At 51.2% G+C, this 24,839-nt stretch overlaps 1 protein-coding gene across 8 annotated transcripts in view; it reads left to right on the top strand.

The window, feature by feature from the left end:
* Nucleotides 1-17,929, top strand: part of SLCO2B1 (solute carrier organic anion transporter family member 2B1) — a 53,195-nt gene extending 35,266 nt beyond the window's left edge. For 7 of the 8 annotated variants that reach the window (XM_049713662.1, XM_033405735.2, XM_033405732.2 and 4 more), the window contains 6 exons: nt 3,741-4,098; nt 6,208-6,373; nt 10,844-11,007; nt 12,383-12,447; nt 12,747-12,867; nt 13,881-15,760. In XM_049713662.1, coding sequence (XP_049569619.1) covers nt 3,741-4,098; nt 6,208-6,373; nt 10,844-11,007; nt 12,383-12,447; nt 12,747-12,867; nt 13,881-14,061 — 1,055 coding nt within the window. In that variant the 3' untranslated portion in view covers nt 14,062-15,760. Of the gene's footprint in view, nt 1-3,740; nt 4,099-6,207; nt 6,374-10,843; nt 11,008-12,382; nt 12,448-12,746; nt 12,868-13,880; nt 15,761-16,376 lie in introns of those variants that run through there. The other variant, XM_049713661.1, reaches the window with a different exon arrangement.
* Nucleotides 17,930-24,839: the final 6,910 nt, after the last annotated feature.

Here is a 24,839-nt window from a genome sequence, read left to right on the forward strand (position 1 = left end):
TTTGTCCTGGGCCCTTGCTCCTCTCTGGGCCTCAGTTTCTCCATCTGTACAGTGAGAGGTGAGATCCATGTCACTCTGACCCTGAGACTACGAACTCAATTGATCAATAACCAGGGTCCATGTTGTGACTACACCATCCTTTCTAAACAGTCTGATCCCACAAACACTGAGTGCCTGTGGTGCGCCAGAGCACTGGACAGCGAGTCAGAAGACCCGGTTCAGAGGCTGCCCCTGACACTGACGCGCGTACGATCTTTTACAAGTTGCTTTCCTCCCCTAACCAGAGTTTCCTCATCTGAACGATTGGGTCAGTAATCCTTGCTCTGCCTCTCTCAAGGACAGTTAGGAGACTCAAATGGGAGGATGAATGGAAGGTCCTTCATATGGATTAAAAAAGTGTGCTTATATTGATATGATACAATTATTCCTTCAGTCATCACCCCTGCCCTCCTGTTATAATTCTGACCATATCCCAGGACAGTAAGTTGAGCTGCCTGTGGTTTAGGAGGGTGATAACCACAGAGTTTGCTTGAACCACCCCCCATCCCCAAGGAATTTTGCAATAGGAAGTTAATTAGGCCCACTTCTTGGGGCCTAAGTTTTGATGCTGAGGTGCCAGTGATCTAGCCCCTGGTTCTCCAGTACTCTCAGGGAAAGGGGGGCCTGGAACCCAAGAGGCTGGGCCTAGAGGCAAGGGCTTAGATTCCCTAACCTCAGGTCACCCCTAGCTGCTAGAAGGCCCTAGTGTGCTGTTCCATGGAAGAGCTTGTTAATCATTGCTTTGGCTTCAGCCCAGAGGAAAGCTGGGGCCAGTTGCTGAAACTGGATCCTGGAGCAGGTGTCCTGGGCCAGATTATCTCTGATGGTTTCAGCTCCTACATGATCCTAGGGGAGACCAAGGCATGGCTGGCACAGGCCCTGTGGCTGGTCAGCCACCCCGGCTTCTGGGCTTTCTGCTGAGCTCCAGAGGTGCCAGTCTGATCCAAAGGCTTGGCCTTGACCACCTAGGACCAGTGGGGAGGCAGAGGGAGGAGGAAACATGGTCCTTCTGCTGGAGGAGTCCTAAACTCAGGGGAAGACAGTCTCTGAGCTAAGGAAAGGCTATCTGATGGGGGAGACATAGTCCCTGAGCTGGGAGAGGCCCTGTTTGATGGGAGAGACACAGGTCCCTGTCTGATGGAGGGTACATAGTCCCTGAATGGAGGGAGAACTTGTCTTGTCTAATGGAGGAGACCTGGCTTCTTTGCTGGAGGAGGCCCCTGTCTGATAAGGGAGACATAGTCTCTCAGTGGACTGAGGCCCTGGCTTGTCTGATGGGAGGAGACATTGTGCTGACTTAAGGGAAGCCCCTGTCTAGTGGGAAAGAAAGTCTCTGAGCTAGAGACAGCCCTGGAGTTCCCCTTCAGGCATCCTTATCTAAACTAAAGGCATAGCCCTGCCCTCCAGAAATTTTCCATCTGTTCTAGGGACAGATTGCAGATGCTGAAGAGAGATAGAGGATGGGGACAAAGTGTACTGCAGTGATGAGCACAGGAGAATGGGACGGAAACAGTCCATGAGATGGAGTCAGGCATCCGGAGGCACGGGAACGCAGGACGGGGTGGGAGTGGAGGGATAGAAGGGACAACGACCCTTACACGAGGAGCCAGGAAGCTCCCAGCAACTCCTGGCCTGGCCCAGACCTTCCTAGACGAACTTGGGCGAGTCCCTGCCCTCTCTTGGCCCTACTTGCACCATGAGGTCACCCATACAGCTTGGGCCAAGCCCAGGCTGCTCCTGGCCAGGACAGCTCAAGGAGGGAGGGAAGCTGGGGCAGCTCGCTGGGGTGAAGGCCCGGCGTCACTCCCTCCCCGCTCCAAGTGCCGCTGAGTGCACTGCGTGTGTGGCAAGGAACCGAGGACGGGAGGAAGGCCTGGGACAGGAAGAGGGGGAATTCCACAGCCCCAGCTCCCAGCCACCCTGCCCAAGAAAACAGTTCTTGGCCAGGCCCAGGGGGCTAGGGAACCAGCTGGCTTGGCTGGCCATGCTCTGAGGACAGAAACTCCCTGGCCCTGCAGTTGCAGGAACTGAAGGGAGCCCCGCTTTCACCCCCACTCGGCCCAGAGGAGCCCATGGCCATCTCCCCCCACCAGCCCAGTCTGGCAAGTGTTTAAGCTCCTCTGGTGCCTCTTCTTCTTTTTTTTAATTTTTGAAAATTCTTTTTATTTTTATATTGTCTGTGTTGAGTCTTTGCTGCTGCACTCGGGCTTTTGTCTATCTGCAGTGAGCGGGGGCTACTCTTCGTTGTGGTGCCCGGGCTTCTCATTGCGGTGGCTTCTCTTGTTGCAGAGCACTGGTTCTAGGCATGCGGGCTTCAGTAGTTGTGGCACGTGGGCTCAGTAGTTATGGCTCGTGGGCTCCAGAGCGCAGGCTCAGCGGCTGAGTCACACGGGCTCAGTTGCTCCACGGAATGTGGGATCTTCCCGGAGCAGGGATCGAACCCGTGTCCCCTGCACTGTCAGGTGGATTCTTAACCACTGCACGACAGGGAAGCCCCGATGCCTCTTCTTAGAAAGGCCTTTTCTCCTCTCTCCCTCATACCTTATGTCTAACTTCATCTCGCCTCCTGAGGGCAGAAACACATCTTTCTCTTTTGTTGTTGGTGGAGAGAAAATCCCACAAAGCCTTCTGGTCCGTCACCTCGGCTACCCCTGCTGATGAAGGCCCTGAAGCTCAGAGTTCAAGACCAACCCAATGTCATGTGCCCTTCAGTTTAGCAGACTTGCAGCGAGGGAGACCTGTACACAGGCATTGGTTTAGGAGGCAGCATGGGAGCGGAGGGCTTCAAAGCCAGAGCCGTCTCGTCTGTTCTTGTTTCCATGCTTTTGCCCCGGCTGTGCCCCTATAGGAATTCCTTCCCCTCCACCTCTCCAGATCCTCTCATTCTTCAGACCCTACCTCTGTCCTACCTGCAAGAAGCTGCCCAGCACCAGGCCTGCTCAGCTTCCACCTTCTCTGGAGGTCTTAGGTTCTGCTCCAACATTTTGCTATTTGATCACCTATTAGTCTGTATGTCCATTCATCCATTCTCTCGTTCATTCATTCTCTCACTCATTCCATAAGTATACTACTATATACCCCGGGCTGTGGAGATTCAACGATGGACACAACAGATAAAAATCCCTGCTCTAAATGAGGCTTACATTCTGCTGGGGTGACAGTAGAATGGCTAAATGAGTAAAGTGTAGTATATTAGGTAAAGTGCTGTGGAGAAACATAAACTAGGAATGGGGAAATCAGGGGAGTGGGCGCTGTCCCATGTTGGGGACACAGAAGGGAAAACAAAGGCCTGGGTTGGCTTGGAAAGAGCTATTGCAGGACAGGATGGAAAGGACTGAGTGGGGGTAAAAATGAGATGAATAAGTAGAACAGAAGATATGAGATGGGATGAGATGAATGAGACAGAATCAAATAGGATGGTATAGAAGGGAACTACATGGAATCGCATTTTGAGTAGAACTGAGTGGAAAGAAGTGCGATTGAATAAAATGCAGTCTAACTCAGTGGAATGGAAAGCAACCGAATTTCAAAGACGGAATATTATTACATGGAAAGGAGTCAAATGTAATGGGATGCAATGCAACAGAATTAAGTGGAATGAGGTGGGATGGAAGGAATGGAACAAATTGAACAGGCAGGATGGGACGGAAACACGTGGCGTGGCCAGTCCACTCTGACCTTCCCTCCCCTCACCCCAACAGTCTTTCCCAGGGTGATGCTGCGGACCCTGCGCCACCCCATCTTCCTGCTGGTGGTCCTGTCCCAGGTGTGCATGTCGTCCATGGTGGCAGGCATGGCCACCTTCCTGCCCAAGTTCCTGGAGCGCCAGTTCTCCGTCACAGCATCCTATGCCAACCTGCTCATAGGCTGCCTCACCATCCCGTTGGCCATCGTGGGCATCGTGGTGGGGGGCATCCTGGTCAAGCGCCTCCGCCTGGGCCCCATGCACTGCGGCACCCTTTGCCTGTTGGGGGCTCTGTTCTGCCTGCTTCTCAGCACGCCCCTCTTCTTCATGGGCTGCTCTACCCACCAGATTGCAGGCATCAACCACCAGCCTGGGTGAGTATGTGCCAGAGCCTGTGAGTAAAAGCTGCAGGAGGGTGCCAGGGACACGGGAGGGGGTGGCCCGGATAAGGCCAGATCAGTGGGGCGCCCCCCACCTCAAACCTCCCCTCCCCTCCCCTCCCCGCTTGGCTCAGCTGTGAACAGTGGGACTTGTCTCCTGAATGCTCCAGGGAAGGTGTCAGGCACCCCTAGGAAGGGACGGGACTTCATGGGCAGGACAGCTCAGGCCTGGGGCGGGGTGGAAGGTGAGGCAGGACAAGGCCACTTATGTGGACGGCACAGGTAAGAAGGCCCCTATCAGGAGTGCTGCAGAGGGGACTTATGCCCTGGGAAGGAGTTGGCCTGGAGACTTCAGAGATCCTTGGTCCTTAGAGGCTGGGAGCTAAAATTCTGCTGTTCCATGACCCTAAAATTCCAGAGTTCTTTTCCACATCTGTGGGGCAGCACCTGCCTCTACCCTCCAGGGGGGAAGCCTCTGATGCCTATCTCCCTTCTCCTTCCCCCACCCCGCCCACAGCCCTCCATAGACACAGACCCTCTCCCCCGGGAACCGTCTTGGAGAGAGTGTTGGAAGTTCCATTGCTGCCTCTTCTCCGGAATGATTTTGTTTTTCCTGGGAAACTGCTCCAGGCTTAGGTTGGCCCAACACCCAGCTAGAATCCCCCAATTTGCTCTGTTCTCTCCTCTCCCTTGGCATCTCCTCCCTCCACCCAGGGGCCAACTTTCCACACCTGGGGCTCCTTCTGTGTGACTGCGGGGGCCTCAGCCCAGGAATGCTCAGCCCTTGCCCTTTCTGTCCCAGCTCCCACCTTGACGACCTCTCCCCCATCTCCCTTCCCTCTCCCCTCCTTCCCTATCCCTTCTCGTTTTCCCAAAGGTCCAGTGTGTGTCCTTCTGTCTGCAGAGCCTTGTTCTAGGCACCGAGGTGGGGCTTCAGCCAGGCCCTTGTGAAGCCCCTGGTCTGACGAGGGAGCCAGGACATTTTCATGATTTTTAGAGTAAAAAGTAAATGAATATTTCACCACAATTTTTTAAAAAAGCAAATGGGAAAAAGTGAGCCTACCTCACATGCCTCATTTGTCTCTTCTGAAGCCTCTAACCTTGACCCTGACATCTCATCTCATCTCATCCAGGTTCTCATCTATATTCTTGCAATTTATTCAGCTTTGGGTTATAATTCATTGAAGAAGGCTTTGGGGACCAACTGAACAAACTGAGAATTTCTCAAACTCCAGAACAACTAATGGTACCAACAGCTGCTGAGAACTGAGGGACTCCTACATGTCCAGCTCCTCCCATATTCCATATTATTAAACCCTCACGGGATCTCCGGGATGGGTCTTACCATTATCCCCATTTCACAGATGAGGATAGCAAGGCTCAGAGAGGTGGAGTCACCTCCCTTCTGATCTCCTGCCCCTGGGCATCCCTGTCCCTGGTCAGACTAGAGCGGAGTCACTCCTGGGACTTGGGGGCAGGCCCCCCGAAGGGAGTCAGGTGGATCTAAAATGTGCCCTAGACAGTGAACAGGACAGTGAGAGTGAGGGAAAGGTCGTGAGACTGCAGGATGGCGATGGGAAGGGGAACCTGCAGAGCTGACAGAGAAACTGAGGCCAGAGAGAGGCAGGAACAGGTCGGAGATCCCACAACTACTCAGGTACTCTGACTGGGCCCCTCACATACAGTTCTAATTTTCCCAGAAAAGGAAGCAGTCCAGCTCGTTGAGATAAAGGCACTTTTTATCTGAGACTAAATTCTGAGAAGAATTTACCTTATGTTCCCTAAAAGAAAGGGTCATTGAGGAGCAGAGATGTTTGCAGAAGCAGCTTAAAGACTTGTAGGGTCTTGGGGCTGGAAGGGGGTCTCAGAGCCTCTGGTCCAGACTCTGCTCCTCACTTCTCCCATTGGAGGCCTCTTGCAGCTTTCACTGCAAGGGGCTCACCATTGCCTGTCATGGAGCAGCTCTGACAGTGAAAAACCTCTGTGTGGAGTTGAAATCTCTGACCATGGCCGTCAGGGGAGGTTTCAGGGCTGAGGGAGCCCTGGCTCGTGGCCTGAGGGAGGGAGAGCCAGGCCAACCTTGCCGGCCTTCTCTCCCACCAGTGCCCAGCCTGGGCTGGAGCTGTTTCCAGGCTGCACGGAGCCCTGCTCCTGCCCGTCAGACGACTTTAACCCTGTCTGTGACTCCAGCGCTCGGGTGGAGTACCTCACGCCCTGCCACGCAGGCTGCAGGAGCCGGGTGGTCCACGAGGCTCCGGACAAAGGCCAGGTGGGTCAGGCCTCTGGCCGCTCCCTCTGCCTCCCATGGGCTCTGCCCTCCCCACCTCTGTGCGCCTGCCCCGCTCCCAGCTCTGAATGGTCTCACTCTGGCTCGTCTCTCTGTCTTTGTCATCTGTCTCCTTCTGCTGGCAGATGTAGAACTTTATTCTTTCAATAAGCTTTCATTGCCAGCCTGGGCCCAGCCGTGTGCCAGGGCTCAGAGAACAGAGGTGAACCAAATCTGGCCCCGGCTGTCTATGCAGGGGAGGGGCAGAAGGAAGTAACTCAGGAATTCCAGGGGTGGTGATAGGCGGGAGAGGTGGTCCCCACAAGTACAGACAAGGATGCAAGGAGATACATCCCACCTGGGAGGGTCCCAAAAGGCCTCACGGGACGTAGCAGGTGTGCTGGATCTTCAAGCGTGGGCAGGCAAACTAGGGAAGGGCTTTCCAGGCAGGGAGGGCACATCACATGGCACACACACACACACACACACACACACACAAATACAATGTTTCAAGAAACTGCAAAGAAATTATTGGAGCAGAAGCATAAGGGTTCATGGAGGGAAAGCAAAGCCCAGACTAGGAAGGGCCTTGAATGCCAGGCCACGAGTGGGGCCTTCATCTGGAGAGCAGTGCGGAGACTTGGATGGGTTTTAAGCAGGGGAGTGACAGGGTCAGACCTGTGTCTGATCACATTTGAGGCCATAGTGCAGAGGAAGGTGAACAGAATGCAGGCCAGGAGACAGGGAGACCAGTGGGGAGGCTGGAGCAATGAGCCCATTCAGTCAGTCAGTCAGTCAGTCAAAAACAAACCTTCGTGGAGCCTCTCCTTTGTGCCAGACCCTGTGCTGGGGGCTGAGGACAGACTCAGAGCCAAGGGTCCCTGCTGTCAAGGAACTCCCGGGGATGCGGTTGTGGGAGAGAGGAGGAGTGGACAGCGTAACCAGCAGCAGTGCGTTCTACGTGAATCTTAGAAGGACCACCAAGACCAGCTGCTTCCTCCTCTCCTTTCCTCTCGTTGCCCCCAAAGGACAAGTGGGGACAATGCTCACCCTCCTCAGGCCACCCCCCACCAGCTGGAATAAAGCATGTGTGTGTGGGTGTGGTGTCAGGCTGGTTGTTATGACAACGCCTCCCTCTCTCCGGAGACCCCCACTCCCATCATGCAGAACCCCTGCCATTGAGTCCTGCTGGGCATCCGCATCTAAGCCCAAGACTCCTACAGGGAGAGACCTGGGCCCCACGGGCTGGCGCAGAGTAAAGCACCTGGTTGACGTTATTTCAAAAACCAGCCAGGCACCACCTGAGCTGTGTAAACTGTTCGCATTTGGAATAATCGCAATCCAGGCTTTCAAGCCTCCTAGCACTTACTGGCCTGACTTGGTTTGATCTCCCTGAGACCCTTCCAAAGTCCCCCAGGCCCTGGCAGCTGGGGTTGGATCCCCGAGGCAACAGTGAACTCCTGCGGATAGGGGCCTGTGAGCACTGCGGCCAGGCCACCTGGTTCAAATCCCTGTTCCGCCTCTAACTGGCTCTGTTACCTTAGGCAAATTTTTTAATCTGTGCCTCAGTTTCCTGGTCTGTGAAATGGAGGTGATAGTATTGAGTGCCTACTATATACCAGGCACTGTGCTAATGTTTTACCCGGATAAATTCATTAAGTGAAGAGCCACACGACATAATCCATGAAAAGCACTCAGCACGGTGCCTGAGGAATTTTAAGCATGCAGTAATACACACTTCTATTATGCCCATTATACAGATGGGGAATGGAGGCCCAGGAAAGGACCAGGCATTGCTCAAAGTTTTATTGCCAGAGCTGGGACTAGAGCTGAGGGCTCTGGCCTCTGAGCCCAGCCCCCTCTCCAGTGCATCCTCAGAGGTTGTGTTGGGTATAGTATTTGGAGGAGGGTGTAGCTGAGTCCTGGTCAGCACTCACGAACTGTCACCCTGGCCTGGAATTGTCTGCTGGTGAGCCTGCCTCCTCAGGCCAACCTGAGCTACTCAGCCCAGAGGTGGATCAGTCAGTGTCCAGCACAGCTGCGCTCAGTAACAATTTATGAATGAATAAATGTGAGATTGGAAGGCTGGCAGCATCTAGGGCTCAGGGGTGGGGTCCTAGGGAGTGAGAATCAGAGGCAGCTGGAGGGATTAAAGTCATTCATAAGACGAACTTCCTGCCATGGAATTAGATGAATATGAATGAAGGGCTGGGAAAACTCCAAGAGAAAGGCCTCTAGCTGTTTTATCTCTCCCAGCAACCTTCTGCCTCCAGAAAAAAGAACAGGATAATTCTCTTCCGATAACCTGGCCTTGGCATATTTCTCCACTTACCTGTCCCTTTATTGTATCTCCGACCCAGTGGCTTCCTCAGCCCGTGGTGAAGGTCCAGACAGTGTGTGCTCAGGGGGGCAGGCCCATATGGCAGCATAGCCTTGTCGTGCAATGCCAAGCGCCCAAACACCCAAGCTGGAATCCTAGGTCTCCAATCTCTCCTCTCTCTCCCTGTCTCTGTCTCTCTCTCTCCCTGTCTCTTTCTCTCACACCTTGCCCTAATTCCACCTTCTGAATATCTCTCAAATCAGAATCCTTTTCTCCTTCCCCCTCCCCCTCCCTCCTGCCTCTCTACCAGCCTCCCCAGTCAGGTCCCTCCTCTTGCATCAGCCAGCGCAGCTTTTGTGCCATCAGGTCTTATCTCTCCCGTGCTTCAAATCTTTCCAAGGCTCCCAGCATCCATCTCAGGACTTCCCAGCCCTTTTCTCATTGGGAAGAGTCTCAAGCTGCCAAAGCTGGAGGTGAGAGGCCCAGAGAGTTCCAGCTGCCTGGAGTTCACCAGGTCACCCTGAGGGCTGACGTGTTCCCTGCACGCCTGTCGCTCAGCTGAGGCCGAGGTCTCTGGGGCACACTGGTTGGGAAACTGTGATCTAGGGGCAGAAAAGCAAAGCCAGGTCTTCCTGGCTCAGCGTTGCTCCCGTTGAGGCATCTGAGAACACTGGTGGTCTAGACCAATTCTGAAAGAATCTGAAAAAAGGTGGTTTTCCAGGCCACCTTGGGGCTGGGAACGAGGGTTGCAATCAAACGCGAGCCTGAGGACATTTCATTGCACTTTAGAAAAGGGTCAGCTTTTCCTCATTCTTCAGCCTTTGGTGGGGCCCCAGTTTTCCGGGCGTCTCCTATTAGACTTTTCACCTGACAGGAAGGAGGGCTAGGACTTGTCCTCTGGCCCTGTAGACCCCAACCTCGGAAAGCTGTGCTCCATTGCACAAGGTTCTGCAAACACCTGGCGGCCAAACGTTGTTTCAGGCCTCTGCTCGCCTCTCTGGGTTTGCCTCACTTAGTACTGAACCTGAGTATTTTTTCCTTCCTGCCAGCTCATAGATGCTCTCAGGACATTGTTTTCATTATTTTATTTTATCCAGCATTTTAGATTGCTGTCAGCAGGATGACTGACAGGGCACCTAGTCCACCCTGCTTCTGGAAACAGCAGTCAGGTTCTCTTTCGTGTCCAGGGTTCTTCACAGTGTGGCCCCAGCACACACACACCCCACACCCCATGCGAAGAGAAGGCAGAGAAGGCCTCCCCTCTGCCTTCTCTTTGCATGCATTCTGCTCCCGACAGAAGGAAAGATTTGCTGGCTTCTTTCATGCCACTGTGATTTGACATTTAGCTTTCCCTCTACTCATTCCAATTTTCCTCTTGGTGAACTCCTATTCATTCCTCAAGACCCGAATCCAACACCCCTCTTTGGCAAAGCCTTCCTTGAGCCTCCCTTACCTGCTGAACCAAGACTCCCACTGATGCTATCTGCCCCTCTCCATCCTGTGCTTGAATCTCTCCTTGAGAATCCACTCTAGGATCCAGTGCCCTGGAAGACCTCAGTAAAGCGGGAAGGGGGAACACTGAACTGGAAAATCTGAATTCCTTCCTCAAAATACTTTGTTGCTTTAATTCCTTGCACAGAAAGTCAGGAATTTGGAACATTCTGACATCACCAGGTGAAAGAATAAGCGAGTGTATGTGGTGTATGAGTGTGTGTGAGTATATAAGTGTGTGAGCATGTGTGTGGGGTGTGAGTGTATGTTTGACAGTATGTGTGTGTATATGTAGTGAGTGTGTGTATGTATGTGTATGAGAGCGTGAGTACATAGGTATGTGTGTGAGTGTGTATGTGTGTGTGCTGTGTTGGGGGTGACTCTCTTCTAGTTCCCTCTCCCTGTCCTCTTCTCCACGTCCTCTCTCCCCACAGCTTCAGCCTGGGCTCAGCCCCTTTGTGTGCAAACAGCCTGTGTACCTGTCAGGCCGCTCAAGCCATCCTGACTGAGCCAAGGGGTCAGAAATCCCAGCATCCAGCCAGCTCTGCCCCAGTTTGTGTGTGTCCACGGGTCTCTCATAAGCCTCCTGGGGCCTCACCCCTTGGCCAGCTGCTTGTCCTTAGAGGTTCCTGAAGGCTCTTCTTCCCCCCTCCCCACCCTAGGTCTTCTACACCAACTGCAGCTGTGTGGTAGGGGGCGGCCCTGTGCCAGCGGGCTCCTGCGACTCGGCCTGCAGCCACCTCGTGCTGCCCTTCATGATCCTGGTCAGCCTGGGTGCCGCACTGGCTAGTGTCACCCACACACCGTCCTTCATGCTCATCCTAAGGTGAAAGCAGGGGCGTGCTGGAACCAGTGCATACCAAGAGGTTCTTAACCACAGGCAGGATAAGGGATCCTGAGGGAGGTGTTCAAAGAAGGAGGTGTCCTGGCCCCCAAAGCAGACCAGGCTCTCACTGTCCTGTCTACATCCTCATGGCAACTGCTGAGATGAAGTTTTCTCCCCATCTGACAGATAAGAAAACTGAGGCTCAGAGAAATTCAGGAGCTAGCCCCGGGTCATGTAGCAAGTTTGGGGTGGAATAGTACTGATGCCAATGCCCAGAGCCCAGACCCCTACTTTCCCCAGAGGAGGAGAGGCCACACCTAAGCCCCAGCCCTGGCCTCCAGTCACAGTGAGGAGGAAGTGGGGGAGCGTCACCTGACTCTCCACCCCACCCGACCTGCAGTGAGCTGGTCACAGGTGGTGCACCTAGAAATCCAAACCCCATCAGGGTGGTCTACGACTCTTCCACTTCAAGTCAACAAGCACTAGGTGCCCACTGTGGACCCAGCCTGTGCTGAGCACTGCCTCTTGGTCCAAGATCTTTCTGGCCCTTGTCCTGAGGGTGCCTGCTGGGACTGACAAACTGTCGCCTGAAACCATAAGAGGACCTCAGAGCAGGATAATTCCAAATTTTCATTATGCTGGGATTATTTTATTCCCCATCTGTTTTCTAGAAAATTAGAAGGGGGATGGAGACCCTTACAATATTAGAAGGCATGTAGATCCATAAACCAGGCTGGCTGCAGGAGCAAAAGTAGAGGAGTCAGATGCCCCAGCAGGCAGGCTGATTAAGAGAAGTTCATGCGGGCAGTGTACGGCACAAATTCCAACCCTTGACAGCCATCAGCCGTGGGGTCTTGGCCAAGTCACTCAACCTGTCTAACTATCTGTCAGTTTCCTTACCTGTAAAATGGGCCTCATGCTATACCTACCATATGCGGGGGACGTGGGGGGCGCAGTACAGAATAACTGAGCCATGGTAAGCACTCCACAAATGCCAGCTGCTGGGATGACTTAGGAAGAGGAGCCAGTGATTGCCAGGCACCCCAGGCTGAGCCATCATAGTGATCAGGGAAGTTACACGGCGTGTCTGGCTGCCCAGCTCCAGGTTTTGCCAAGGGTAGGAGGAAGGGGAGAATTTGGTGGGACCAGGGGGTGGGGAGAGAGGGGTGTCTGTGACCGGCAACACAGGGAGGTCAGCACAGGGCCCTGACGGTCAGTGGGTATAGCTGGGACCCGGCTCTGCAGGCTGAAGGGAAGCCACTTCAGAACCTCTGGGGGCAGGCTGGTGCTGGGAGTGGGAGAGAAGGGGATGGTGAGAGCCCCTTGAAGGCTGGAACCCTCTCAATCCTCATGTCACCCTGTCCCTGCTTGTTAGGGGAGTGAAGAAAGAAGACAAGACTCTGGCTGTGGGGATCCAGTTCATGCTCCTGAGAGTTTTGGGTAAAGAATGTGCTGGGGACTGCTTGTCCAAGGCCCGGGGGGCACAGGGATGAGTGGGGCCCGCTCCCTGACCTTAGGGTTCACTGGCCCACAGGGTCACAGATCCGACCTAGGTACCCTGGAGGTGGGTGCGCAAGCAGCTAGACAGCCCATCAGGGAGCCAGCATCCAATACCAGGGTAAGGGGTGGGCTTGAAGGCTGAAGACTTGATGGCCCTGAAGAGTTATATATACCAGGGAGTGGCAGGGGAGGTACCGGGATGCCAGCTTCCATTGTCCCCTGAACACCTCCTCCTCCAGCCTGGATGCCCAGCCCCGTGATCCACGGCAGTGCCATTGACACCACCTGTGTGTACTGGGCCCAGAGTTGTGGGCGTCGGGCCGTCTGCCACTACTATGACCACGACCTGCTTCGAAACCGGTGAGACCGGGGATAGGGGCTACCAGGGGGCTGTGAGAAAGCTTCTAGAAACACTCTTGGGGTCCCAGGCAGGCCACCAGCAGGGAGGGGAGGTCCACTGCCATCCACCTGCAAGGTGACCGGAGTTCCATGCAGTGCTGATCTCACCGGTCCCGCAATCTAGACATTGTCTCCCCTTTTGATGGATGAGGAAAGGGAGATTTAAGTAAGTGGCCCAAAGTCACACAGCTGATAACTGGCAAAGCTGGGCCTCACCAGTCTGTGCTGGCTGAGTGAGGGGAGAATCAGGGGAGCAGCCCAGGTGTGAGAAAAACAGAGAGTTGGGCTGGGTCAGGAAGATGGCTCTATCTAGGACATAGGAGGCCTAGGATGCAGGCCCCGCTCTGCCTCCCTCATTGCGAGACCTGCCTTTTTGGGACTTAATCTTCCCGTCCATACAATGGGGAGCCCAAAGGAACCTGAAAGCAGAGAGGCTGCAGGCCCTGGGATGGATGGGCAGCTGCGGGGAGGGACTTACTAGCAGAGCTGGGAGTAGGGAGCTGTTCACTTCCAGCTCTGAGGAGTGCATGGTTCCAGGAGGGCTTCCTAGAGGAGAAGTCAAGAAGAGTCTTGGTGAATTAGACAAACAGGAGAGAGAATCCTCCTTTTCTTGCGGCAAGTGATGTGATCCAGAGTTGCAACTGTCAGGCCCGCTGAGTCCTTAGAGAGACCCAGAGAGAGGCAGGGCCAGCCCAGGCCATGAGGCAGTCAGCACAGGGCAGGCAGGCTTCTTTGGAGCTTTTCCCCCTTCCAAGGAAGGACCCCCATGGGGGTCAATTCTAGGGGCTCCCAGCAAAAGCCATGGTGACAGGGTCCACTGCCCTGGGGCTGGAGGCCTATCCCCCCCGCAAGGCCTCAACGTCTCCAAGTACATAATGGGTGATGATTGCTGACGCCACTCTGTTTCCAGCCCAAGCACATCCAAGCCCTGAATGGGGAGGTCCTGAGTTCAAGGGTCACTTGCTCTTTCCCAGGTTCATCGGCCTCCAGTTCTTCTTCAAGACAGGCTCTCTGGCCTGTTTCGCCTTGATTTTGGCCATCCTAAGGCAGCAGGACAAAGAGGAGGGGACCAAGGCGACCATACCCAACCCTGGCCTACAGCAGCAGCTGTTAGCGTCAGGGGCAAAGAAGGAGCCTGAGGAATCCAGAGTGTGAGCTGTCCCAGGGCCCCATTCTGGCCGGGAGTAGCAGCCATGGCGAGTACCTCCTCTGGGCCCTTTGCCTGAGATTGGGGGTTGGGAACCCTGTTTTCCAATTATGAGTCCTCCACTAACTTGCTGTGTGGCTTTGAGCAAGCCACTGACCCTTTCTGGGCCTTTGTTTGCTCACCTGAACCAAAGAGTTACTTGCGGGTTTGTTGTTTTGGCCACTTCTGAAGCTTGAGGGTCTTCCCCCTCTTCTCCCACAGCCACACGGGCTGACCTGAAACCAGGCTTTCCTGGGTGGAAGGACTGCATATCTTTCCCCCAGGGCCCGAGGATAGAGAAGTGGACAATAGTAGGCCAGGCTGCCCCGCCTACTGGGTCCTGGCCCTGCTCTACTGCTCACCTGGAACACCCTCTCTGAGCCTCAGCCTCCCAGCCTCCATCTCTGTCAGGTGGAAATGAACTTGTCAGCTTTCAGGCCTCTTCAGCTGTGACCATCTGTGTGGCCAGGACAGACTCAGGTCTCCTCCCCAGCCCCGCTCAGCCCGGACTTGGGGCCAGTACAGCCTCTGTTGAGAAGTGTCCATTTGGCGCCCCCTGGAGGCAGAGCCCTGAGCTTTGGGGAGCCGCCCTGGGGAGGGAACGGGTCCCACTCAGGACATCCAGGCTAGGCAGGGCCTTCGGGAAACCTGGTGTGAGGTCCCCAGGGGCTTTGGCTGTGCAAGGAGCCTCACCCTCTGGAGTCAGGAAATCCCAGCCCTTGCCCTCAGGCAGCCCCAGTCTGGGTGAGGCCTATTCTCTGCCTGGTGGAGAGGGGGACCCAGCTCCCACATTGGGGCATTTTCTAATTTCAAAGACCAAACAAACTCAGCATAGACTCACTGGTACCCACGCATTGCCAAGATTTCACACATTTGACCTGGGCCCACCAAAGCCACTTTGACTTTTGTGACTAGAATCCTAATTTCACCATTTCCTCCCAGGTGCCTGATTCTATGTCACCTGGGGTTGTGTAGACAATGTCTGGTTCTGTGACACCCACATTTTGGGGTAACATCTGGTTCTCTGTGATGCCTGGGTTGGCGTAAGAACCTGTTCTTTGTGATGCCTGGGCTTGTGATCTAGAAGCAATAATGCGTGGCTCTGTGTAATAAGTGGGTCTGTGGGATGCTTGGGTCTGAACAGACAAGTCCTTGTCTGTGTCAGGCCTTGTCTTGCCTTGTCTTGTTTTATGGCTAGTCTTATCTGGCCTGATTATCTCTCTGGGACGGGGAGAGAGTTTCCCAATCTGCTTCCAGCCCAATCTAGTTGCTTGGGAGGCAAGAGACAGGGAGTCAGAAGCAGGAGCTTCCCAAATCCGTGTCCAGCCCTGTGCTGTGGGCCAGGGCGGAAGCTGGGGGTTTGGGGGCACACGTGGCTCTGGCCCTCTGCGCAGCTCTCAGCGGCAGGGCTTTGAGGCTATGCCACATGAAAGAAGAGGGAGGTACAAAAGTTCTAATTCCCATTTTTGTTCTGCTGGTTGATACCTTTAAATGTCTAACAGATATCTGAGCCTGCATTTATCAGTGCCAAGAATTTCAGAGTCTCCTCCAACAAGAGGAGGCTGTTTGTATGTTCATATTCCTCCTCCTTCCCTCTTGTTTCCCAGGTTTTGCAGAAATAATCTGGAATTATAGATATAGCTTATTATTAAATTTGTTCTTGCATAATGTGTCTTCCGTTACAAAAATCCTTTCTTCCAAACTGCATTAAGGTTTGCAACAACCAGATTATTTCCAGTTATTTAGATTTAAGGTTTGCTGGATTCATTGCTCACCATTATTTCTCGTATATTACATCTTCCCCTACCTGTATATTCTGGTCTAATTTTTGTTCGGCTCGACTACTTTCTCTAGTAATGGTTTCAGAAGTGGAACAATGTCACAAGGCTTTCCCAGTCCTCACCTGTCCAAACTGTCATTCAGGTTTTACAGAAGAGGAGATGGTTCAGAAAGGATAAGCAACTTGTCCAAGATCACACAAAATAAATGTCAGAGCCAGGATTAGATCTAGATTTTGTGGGAACTGACGCTCACACAATTTGGGGAGTCCTCTTTAAGAAAAAGAGCACAAAATTAGGTAAGAAGGTGAATATTTACTTAGAATGAAAAAAGAAGTCAAAACAAATACATCTCACAATTCAGAAAAATAGCATAAGATTTTTTACTAACTGCTGTGCATACCTCCAAAATTCTCCCCCTAACGGTTGGAAATATTTTCTATAGACTAGCTTCTGGTTCCATACATTTTAAACCTGTTTCTCCTCTGTTGTCCATATACTTCCAGGGCCAGGCAGGAGAAAACACTTTCATGTCACAAGATGACCTCTGGATATGACACCTTGATGTCACAATGCCAAATGAGTTGGACTGTGGGTAGGAAGATTCCTAGAAGCCATTCTCTATACAGAGGTAGCTAGCAATGATTTATCTATTCATAGAGGTGACTGAGAACCACGTAAATATATCCCAATGAATCCAAATTAAATTGATCCCCAACTCCACTCCCCCTTAGCATTATTCCAGAAATGTCCATGCCAACTGCTTCACATAAAGGGAAACTGGGACACAAGGACACTTGGAGTGGAAAGAACTAGCCATCTTGACCCATTGTGGTGAAAGTGTCTCCCTTTGGAAATTTCCTGAGAACTTGACAACAGGAACATATTGATGAAGCCTCTCCCAGGGCCTGGGTAGAGGCCGTGGTGCTCAAGCAGTCTTAGCTTCATGCTGAGTCTACCTCTGGGTTGAGCTGAGATTCGAAGAAGATGAGGTGCTTGTGCTTAAAATCATCCAGGCTGGTCAGGGAGGAGACTCCAGAAGTAATCACAAGAGAGACGTGGGGCTGAGAGCCAGGGGTGGAACAGGTAAGGGCCAGTGACTTCCCAGGGATTCAGGGGGTCCAGGGAGCAGCCCTCTTCCCTGACATGGCCTCTGGCCAATGAGAAGCCGCAAGCAATTACACCTGTGAGCTCACTTGCTTCTCACTCTGTCCCTGAGAGTTGGAGGAGAAGGCATTAAGTCTCCTACTAGATTCTATGGTGGTAAAATCCAGCAGAGAACAGGACTGGAACCAGAATGAAGATCCTGACACCTGGTCCGGAGTTCCTTTAGGCTGTAGACTCATGCTGGGAAGTTGCAGGGCAGGCAGATACCAGGGAGCCAGGAGCCATGATTGGAGCACAAATAAACGAGGAGCAAGAACTGGGACTTCCCTGGTGGCGCAGTGGTTGAGAATCCGCCTGCCAGTGCAGGGAACACGGGTTCAATCCCTGGTCCGGGAAGATCCCACATGCCGTGGAGCAACTAAGCCCGTGCGCCACAACTACTGAGCCTGTGCTCTAGAGCCAGTGAGCCACAACTACTGAGGCTGCATGCTGCAACTACTGAAGCCCACGCACCTAGAGCCCGTACCCTGCAGCAAGAGAAGCCACCGCAATGAGAAGCCCGCTCACTGCAATGAAGAGTAGCCCCCGCTTGCCGCAACTAGAGAAAGCCCGCGCGCAGCAACGAAGACCCAACACAGCCAAAATAAATAAATAAAATACATAAATAAATTAAAAAAAAAAGAATCCGCCTGCCAAGGCAGGGGATACGGGTTCGAGCCCTGGTCTGGAAAGATCCCACATGCCGCGGAGCAATTAAGCCCGTGCGCCACAACTACTGAAGCCCGCATGCCTAGAGCCCGTGCTCCGCAACGAGAAGCTACTGCAGTGAGAAGCCTGCGCACTGCAACGAAGAGTAGCCCCGGCTCACCGCAACTAGAGAAAGCCCGCACACAGCAACGAAGACCCAACACAGCCAAAAATAAATAAATAAATTTATTAAAAAAAGAAAGAACCCATAGCACCCTTGACATTCTTTAGACATGTTGAATTCTTTCCCCCTAACAAGCCCCTACATGTGCTCCTCCCTCTACCCAGCTGGCCTTCTTCACATCCCCACCCCATTGTTTGCCTCTCCATCCCGCTTCATGAAGTCCTGTCCAAACTTCCAGGCCCAGCTCAAAGGCCACCACCTCCAGGGATGCAGCATGGTATAGGCAACGGGAGTGGGTGGCAACCACCTCAGGGAATCCATTAAAAGATATAGACTCTCCATTAAAAATGCACACAAACTTATACACAATTGTGCCCCTGATTTCAGAGGTTGGGGATCATTTGAAGCCTAGCTGTAGACCTCCAGTGGAGTGGAGTGAAAAGAACAGAGTTTTAGAGTCAGTCAGATTTGGGTTCAAATCTAGACTCTGCCACTGATTCACGGTGTGACCCCAAACAAGATTTAACTTCTTTGCCTCTCAGTTTCTTCACCTGTAAGGTGAGGTTGATCATTCTTGTCTCTCAGAAGGTATGAAGACAAAATAATGATAACACACTCATTCTCAGGCAGTGTACCTAATGATCAATATTTGTAAGTTTCCTTCCCCTTCCCCTGTTCCTGAAAGGAGAACATGGGGGTGGAGGTGGGAGTGGGCAGTAAGGACAGGGAGAGGCACCACTGAGGGGAGGCACCACCCTCGCTCTGCCCTGCCCTGGCTGCAGCTCTGCTTGTCCCCTAATCTTTCTTCCACTGTCAGCCAGGGCTCAGCCTGCCCAGTCTTATCTCTCCCCACAGCCAGCCTGGGACAGCTTTTCTCAGCCAGATTTACATTTTTATTGATTTTCTTTCTCCCTTCCAGAGCAGTCCCTTCCTTCTGTTTCCCCTTTTGCTATAAAATGGGCTAACCCTGGAAGCAGCAGTTCTGGTGCTGGCCAAGAAGTGATGGTTCAAGGATAGATTCATTCACCATACATTCATTTATTTATTCAAACACCCAATCAACCAACAAACCACATGGCTGCTCTATGCCCCTGTGCTGGCACTGCTGGGGGGACACAGCCATGGGTCCAGTACAGGAAACTCCCGGTATAAGCAGACAAGCTGACACATAGTAATAAAAGCATGATTAGTCATATAGGAGAGGGAAGAAGAGGAAGCCACGTATTCTTCCTGGGGTCACCATGGAAGGCTCTCCAGAAAAGGTTAAATCAGAGCTGGCCTTAGAGATTAGGCAGGAAATTCCCAGGTAGAAAAGATGCAAATAGACATGAGAAACAATGGTATGAGCAAAGATAGGAAGGCACAAGAGGGCAGAGTGTGTCTGAGATATGGTACAAGAGCGATGTGGTTGGGATGTACTGCACGTGCAAGGCCATCAGGAGAGAGAGGAGAGCTGAGGCTGGATGTACCAGTGAGGACCAAGCCTTGAGTTCCAGCTGAAGGCTTTGGATGTCTTCCTGAGGGCAAAGAGGCGCCCTTGAAGCATTGACTGATGGATTATTCAATTGACTGGTTATTTTAAGCAGGGAGTGACATGACAAGATTTGTGTTTTAGAAAGGCTGCAGGCCGCACCCTGGGGGCTTTGAATGGAAAAGGGAAGCTGGAGGCCAAGAGCTCAGGCTGGACACTGGTGCTTAATCAAGAGAAGAAGTAGGAGGCCTTGAACCAGGTCATCCTTGAAGTGGGGACATCTAAGATGAGTCTTGAAAGATGAGTAGGACCATACCAGGTGGAGAAGTTGGGAACAGCGTCCAGGGAGAAGAAACTACACAGATAAAAACTCAGCATACAGAGAGCTCCTGGCAAGCTTGGGGAATTTTCCACTAGTTCGGCAGGGCTACAGTGTGGTCTAAGAGAAAGGTCATGGTGAGGGATGTAGCTGAAGAAATGGGTCAGGGCCCTCAGTTTCTCTCAGTATTCTCTGTCTCCTGAACCTAGACTCAGGTGGGAGAGGAGAGGGAACACTGGCCACTTGTGCAGAGGTGACAGTGTGGAGCTGCCTCCCCTGAAGACTGAGAGAGGCTTTCCATGATCACAGCACTACATTTTACAAAGTCCCTTCACACTTGATCCTCATGGCTTCCTGACGAGGAATGTAGAACGAGGACTATTGGCCCCGTATAGTGGATAAATAATCTGAAGCCTAGAAAACTACAGGAACTTGTCCAGCGTTGCTCAAGAGCTCAGGTATCCCCCTTTTAAAGCTCCAATGTTTTTTCTAATAAACTTACTTGTCCCTGAATCACATACACACAATAGATGTAGTAGCTACTAACTAATGTGATTGGAATGGGGAATAGCATAAAAAAAACACATCAGAGTAAGAGATCTCCTCCTGTCCTCAATTCCTCAACCTTCACCCTGGAGCTGGAGACATTCCAGCCGAGAAAACCAGGTTCCCTCTGCTTTGGAATCCAATAGACATGAGGACAAATCGCAGCTGTGTCACTTTCCACCTGTGAGAAGTCAACTGCATTCATCTCAGCCTTAATTTTCTCATCTGAAAAACGGGAGAAACAAACCCTATCTTTCATAGAGTTGTCATGAGGACTTAATGTGAATAATGTAAGACTATAGTAGTTAACTATTGCTGAGTAACAAATTACCCCAAAACTTAGCAGCTTAAAACAACAAATATTTATGATCTCACACGATTTCTGAGGATCAAGAACCCAGAATTGGGCTAACTGACAGATTGTGGCTCAGGATGTCTCTTGAGGTTGCAGTCAAGTGTCAGCCAGGGCTGCAGTCATCAGAACGTTCAGTGGGGCTGGAGGATCCACTTCCAAGCTCCCTCTGTGGTTGCTGTCAGGCTTCCATTCTTTGGGGGCAGTTGGTCAAAAGTTTCAGTTCCTTTTTACACAAACTTCTCCACAAGACTGCTCAGGACATGGTGGCTAACTTTCCCTAAATGAATGATCCAAGAAAGAGAATCTACCAAGATGGAAGCCACAGTATCTTTTATAACCTAACCTTGGAAGTGACAAACCTGTATTTTTACCATATTCTTTTGGTCACACAGACTAACCTTGGTACAGTGTGGGGCAGGAACATAAAAGGGCGTGGATACCAGGAGGTGTGGCTCTTTGGGAACCATCTGGAAGCAGGCTACCACAAGTGTCCAGAACAATGCCTGGCACCCAATAGGTACTTACTCATTTGCAGCTGCCATGATTCTCCCTGTGCTCACAGACTAGCTGGGAAGACAAGATTTGGACATGAAAAGACAGAGCTTGGCAAAGTAGACTGCAACTTGAATTGGGCAATGCTCAGTCGCCTGATGGAAGAGGGTCTGCAGGACCAAGGGGTGGAAATAAGGGAAGGCCGCCTGGCAGAGGTGGAGCTGAGAGGCCAATTCAGCGAGGAGACAGAGGGCGAGTGTGGCACACAATATTTGTTGCCTTCCCGCAGCCAATCTCCTTTTCCTCTTTCCAGTAGCAAGGTGCCCAGCCACAAGGATGATCCAAGCCCTTCATGGAAAAGCCTTCCTCTTTGCCAGTGAATAGTCTAAGAGTAGACATGTGACTTTATTTTGGTCAGTGAGATATAAGGGAATGGTCTTCTTGGAAAGCTCCCCTCTTGGATAAGCGAGGCATGAGAGAAGATCCTTTGTCTCCCGTGCCCTTTCTTCCTGCTTGGGAGGACATGGTAGTTGGTGTCACATCAGCCATTTTGTGATCACAAGGGGAGTCTCTCTCAGGGCTTAGAATGGGAAAAACCTGGGTCGTCAGAGACATAACCAGACATATTCTGGTTGAATAACCAGACCAACCCTGGCTCCACCTTCCTCTGGCTTCCTCGTTAAGGAAATAAAAGGTTTAAGCCATCAGGTGTTTTCTTACTTGCATTCTAACTGATTCAGTGAGCAAAGCATTCCAGTTCCCTCTGGGGTTTTTTCCTTTTCCGCAGGAAGGTACAGTGAAACTGTGGAACAGGAAAGGGCCCTTGGCTGGGAGGCCGGAGTCCTTGGTCTAACCCCAGCTCTGCCTCTGAGTTGCTCTGTGATCTTGAGCAACTCCCTGCCCCTCTGGGCCTCCAATAATCACAGGTAATATTTATTGACTGCTTGCTGTGTGCCAAGCACTCTGCTAAGAGCTTCCCTTGCATTATCTCATTCAATCCTCACATCAACTCTGCTATGTCAATATTATTATTCTCTTTATTTTATAGAAAAGGAGACTGAGGCCCAGAGATATGAGGGAATTTGCCCAAGGTTCCATAGCAAGTTAGTGCTGGATCTCTGGACTCTGAATTCATGCTCATCTTTCTCTAAAGCCAGGCTCCTGACCATAATGCTATACTGCTTGGTGGTAAAAGGATGTCTCTGGACAAAATGACCTCTAAGGGCCTTTCCAGCTCAAATATTCTTTGACTTGCTGCCCCATTTCTAGCTACATGATGAACAAAACAGCTTATCCTAGAGAAGAAAGAAATAAGGACTGTCTTTAGCCATCTGAAAAGCTGTCATATGAGTGGGAGATTAGACATACTCAGTGTAGCTCAGAGGACATGAACTGGACAAGTGCTGGGACACTACCGGGAGAGAGAATGCAGCTTATATAAGGGAGAGCTTTCTAGCTTCCATTCAGCAGGGGTAGGGGTATGCACAAAGGCAATGGCTCTCTTGTCATGACATTTACACAAGCCTGTGTTAGATAAACATTTGTCAGAAGTACTGCATTAAGTAGGAACAGGATTGAACAGCTTAAAACTTGTGGTAGGAATTAAAGAGGATAATGTACTCTAGTACATTCTAATACTCCTAGCACCATAACTGATACAAATAGAGGGAGTCAATAAATTGCTGTTTCTTTTCTTTTTTGACACTGAGATTCTTGGATTTTAAGATTCTCTAATATGGATTTTTGGCCCTTTGGCTCTAATATGCCACAGTTCTATAATTTCAACACATTGTGATTCTGCCCTGCTAAGATGCTATGATTTTAATACTCTAACTTTCCGTGATTGTGTGGCTCTGGAAGCTGAGCAGTCTATGATTTTGTAATTTAATAGTCTCTAGCTTTAACAATCCAAGATTCAATAAAGTGTCTCCCACCAGCTCTAGAAATATGAGGGAGTGGCTCTATGCTATGCTTCACTGGCCTGGACACACATTGGGCTACTACCTCTGCTCATGTTATCATTCCACTGCCTTCCCCCACCCCAGCCTCAGGCTCTCCATACCAAAAAACCCTCCTCCCTGATTCCTACCCCTTCTTCTCTCCACACCTACAACGTAGGTATATTCACTCTCTATCTGCTCGTGACTTTTCATTAACTAAGAGCCTTCTCTGTGTCCAGGCTTGTGCTTATTCCAAAAGGGATATAAGAGAATGAGAAGGTATGGTTGTAATTCTCAGGGGGCCTAGGATCTAAGGACTCAAGTCCCTTGCTTTTGTTTAAGTTCAACTCAAACTTACCTCTACCAGGAAACCTTCCTTGACTGACACTAAATCTCTAGCACCAATAACCTTAATCACAAACGTGAAGATCTGACTTCTTTGGTTGATTATAGTGCACATTTTAATTTATCTGTTTATCATGTTTTCCAGATTATAACTGAGATTCCTCCATAGATTAAGAGCATGTCTCTTCAACCAAACTGAGAGTTTTGTAGAGGAAGACCATGTCTTCCCCATCAGACTGGAAGCTCCATGGAGACATGGTCCATGCCTCCCTTATATCATACTTGAGCTAGAGTTAAAAGCAGAGTGATGTTTCTCCACCAGATTAATAAATACCCAACGGTAAGTTCATTTTTCTGCCAATGGACTGAGCATTTTATAGAAGCAGAGGCTACATCTCCCAAGGGAGACGGGGACTCTCCAAAGGCCAAGGGCTGAGCTTCCACTCATGCTGGGGGCATCTCCCTGAGATCAAAAGGTCTAGGGTTCTCCCTTCTCTTTCTATTTCTTTAATCCTAGCTCAGGACTCTAGCCTGAAGAAGAGATATTTTCTCTAAATCAGATAGACGAATGAAAAAGAGAAGATTAAGAACTCAAGTCTGTCCCCCAACAAGTCCAGGGCCTTTCTTGCTCTATCCTGGGCCATCTCCTAACAGCTGCCATTCCTCTGCCCAAACTGGGCCCTTCCCAGCCACTCGAGCAGCAAGTGAAGATGTCAGCACCTTGGACAGCACCCAAACCATTACAAGACTTGGAGCCAGCGGAAGCCAAGCTCTCCAACTCCCTTAGCCTCTGGGTGATGAATTTCCTTATTTCTCAATTTGATTAAAGCCCAGTAGATAACCAGAGTCCCTTGTTTCTTTCTCTTTTCTCTTCCTGATGAACATAATCAACTCCATCAGGCTTGGAATACTTGCTCTTAAATACTACCTACCCAGCCCCGGCCTAGGCATGAATCAGGGACACACTGCTAAAACACTTGGAAGACTCACACGTCTTTTCCTGGAGAATGGAGGTGGGAGAGGAAGCTCTCCCTGAGATGTATAGGGGCTGTGAATGGACGTGAAATGTGTTTGGGTAAAGAAAATCCTGAACTGAAACTCAGGAAATTTGAAGCTTAGTTCTGGATAAGCTTTGCCACTAATCTAGATATGATCTAGAGCAAGTGGCACACCCTTTATGAGCCTGTTTTTCCATTTGTAAGATGAGGATGTCGGATTAGATAATCTCAAATGTTGTGTTCAGTGCTAACATTCTATAGGAACATTTAAAACAGATAAGGAAAGAGATTTGCCCAAGGTCATATGGCAAGCTCATGGCAAATGTGTGTCTGAATTCATGGCTCCTGGTTTCTACTTCAGTGTTATTTCACTTGCACAGTACTTCCCCCTTAGTTCACGTCGCAGACTTTTTGCCTGGGGACAGAGCTGAAGAAGTTGAAGACAGGTGGGATAGAGTTCATTGGTGCCAACAAAAGGAAATAAAATTTTAAGATATGTGGAAATGCTGATCTCTATGCAGAGAG

The sequence above is a fragment of the Orcinus orca genome, chromosome 8 (assembly GCF_937001465.1).
Source record: "Orcinus orca chromosome 8, mOrcOrc1.1, whole genome shotgun sequence".
In the NCBI taxonomy this organism is placed as follows: Eukaryota; Metazoa; Chordata; class Mammalia; order Artiodactyla; family Delphinidae; genus Orcinus; species Orcinus orca.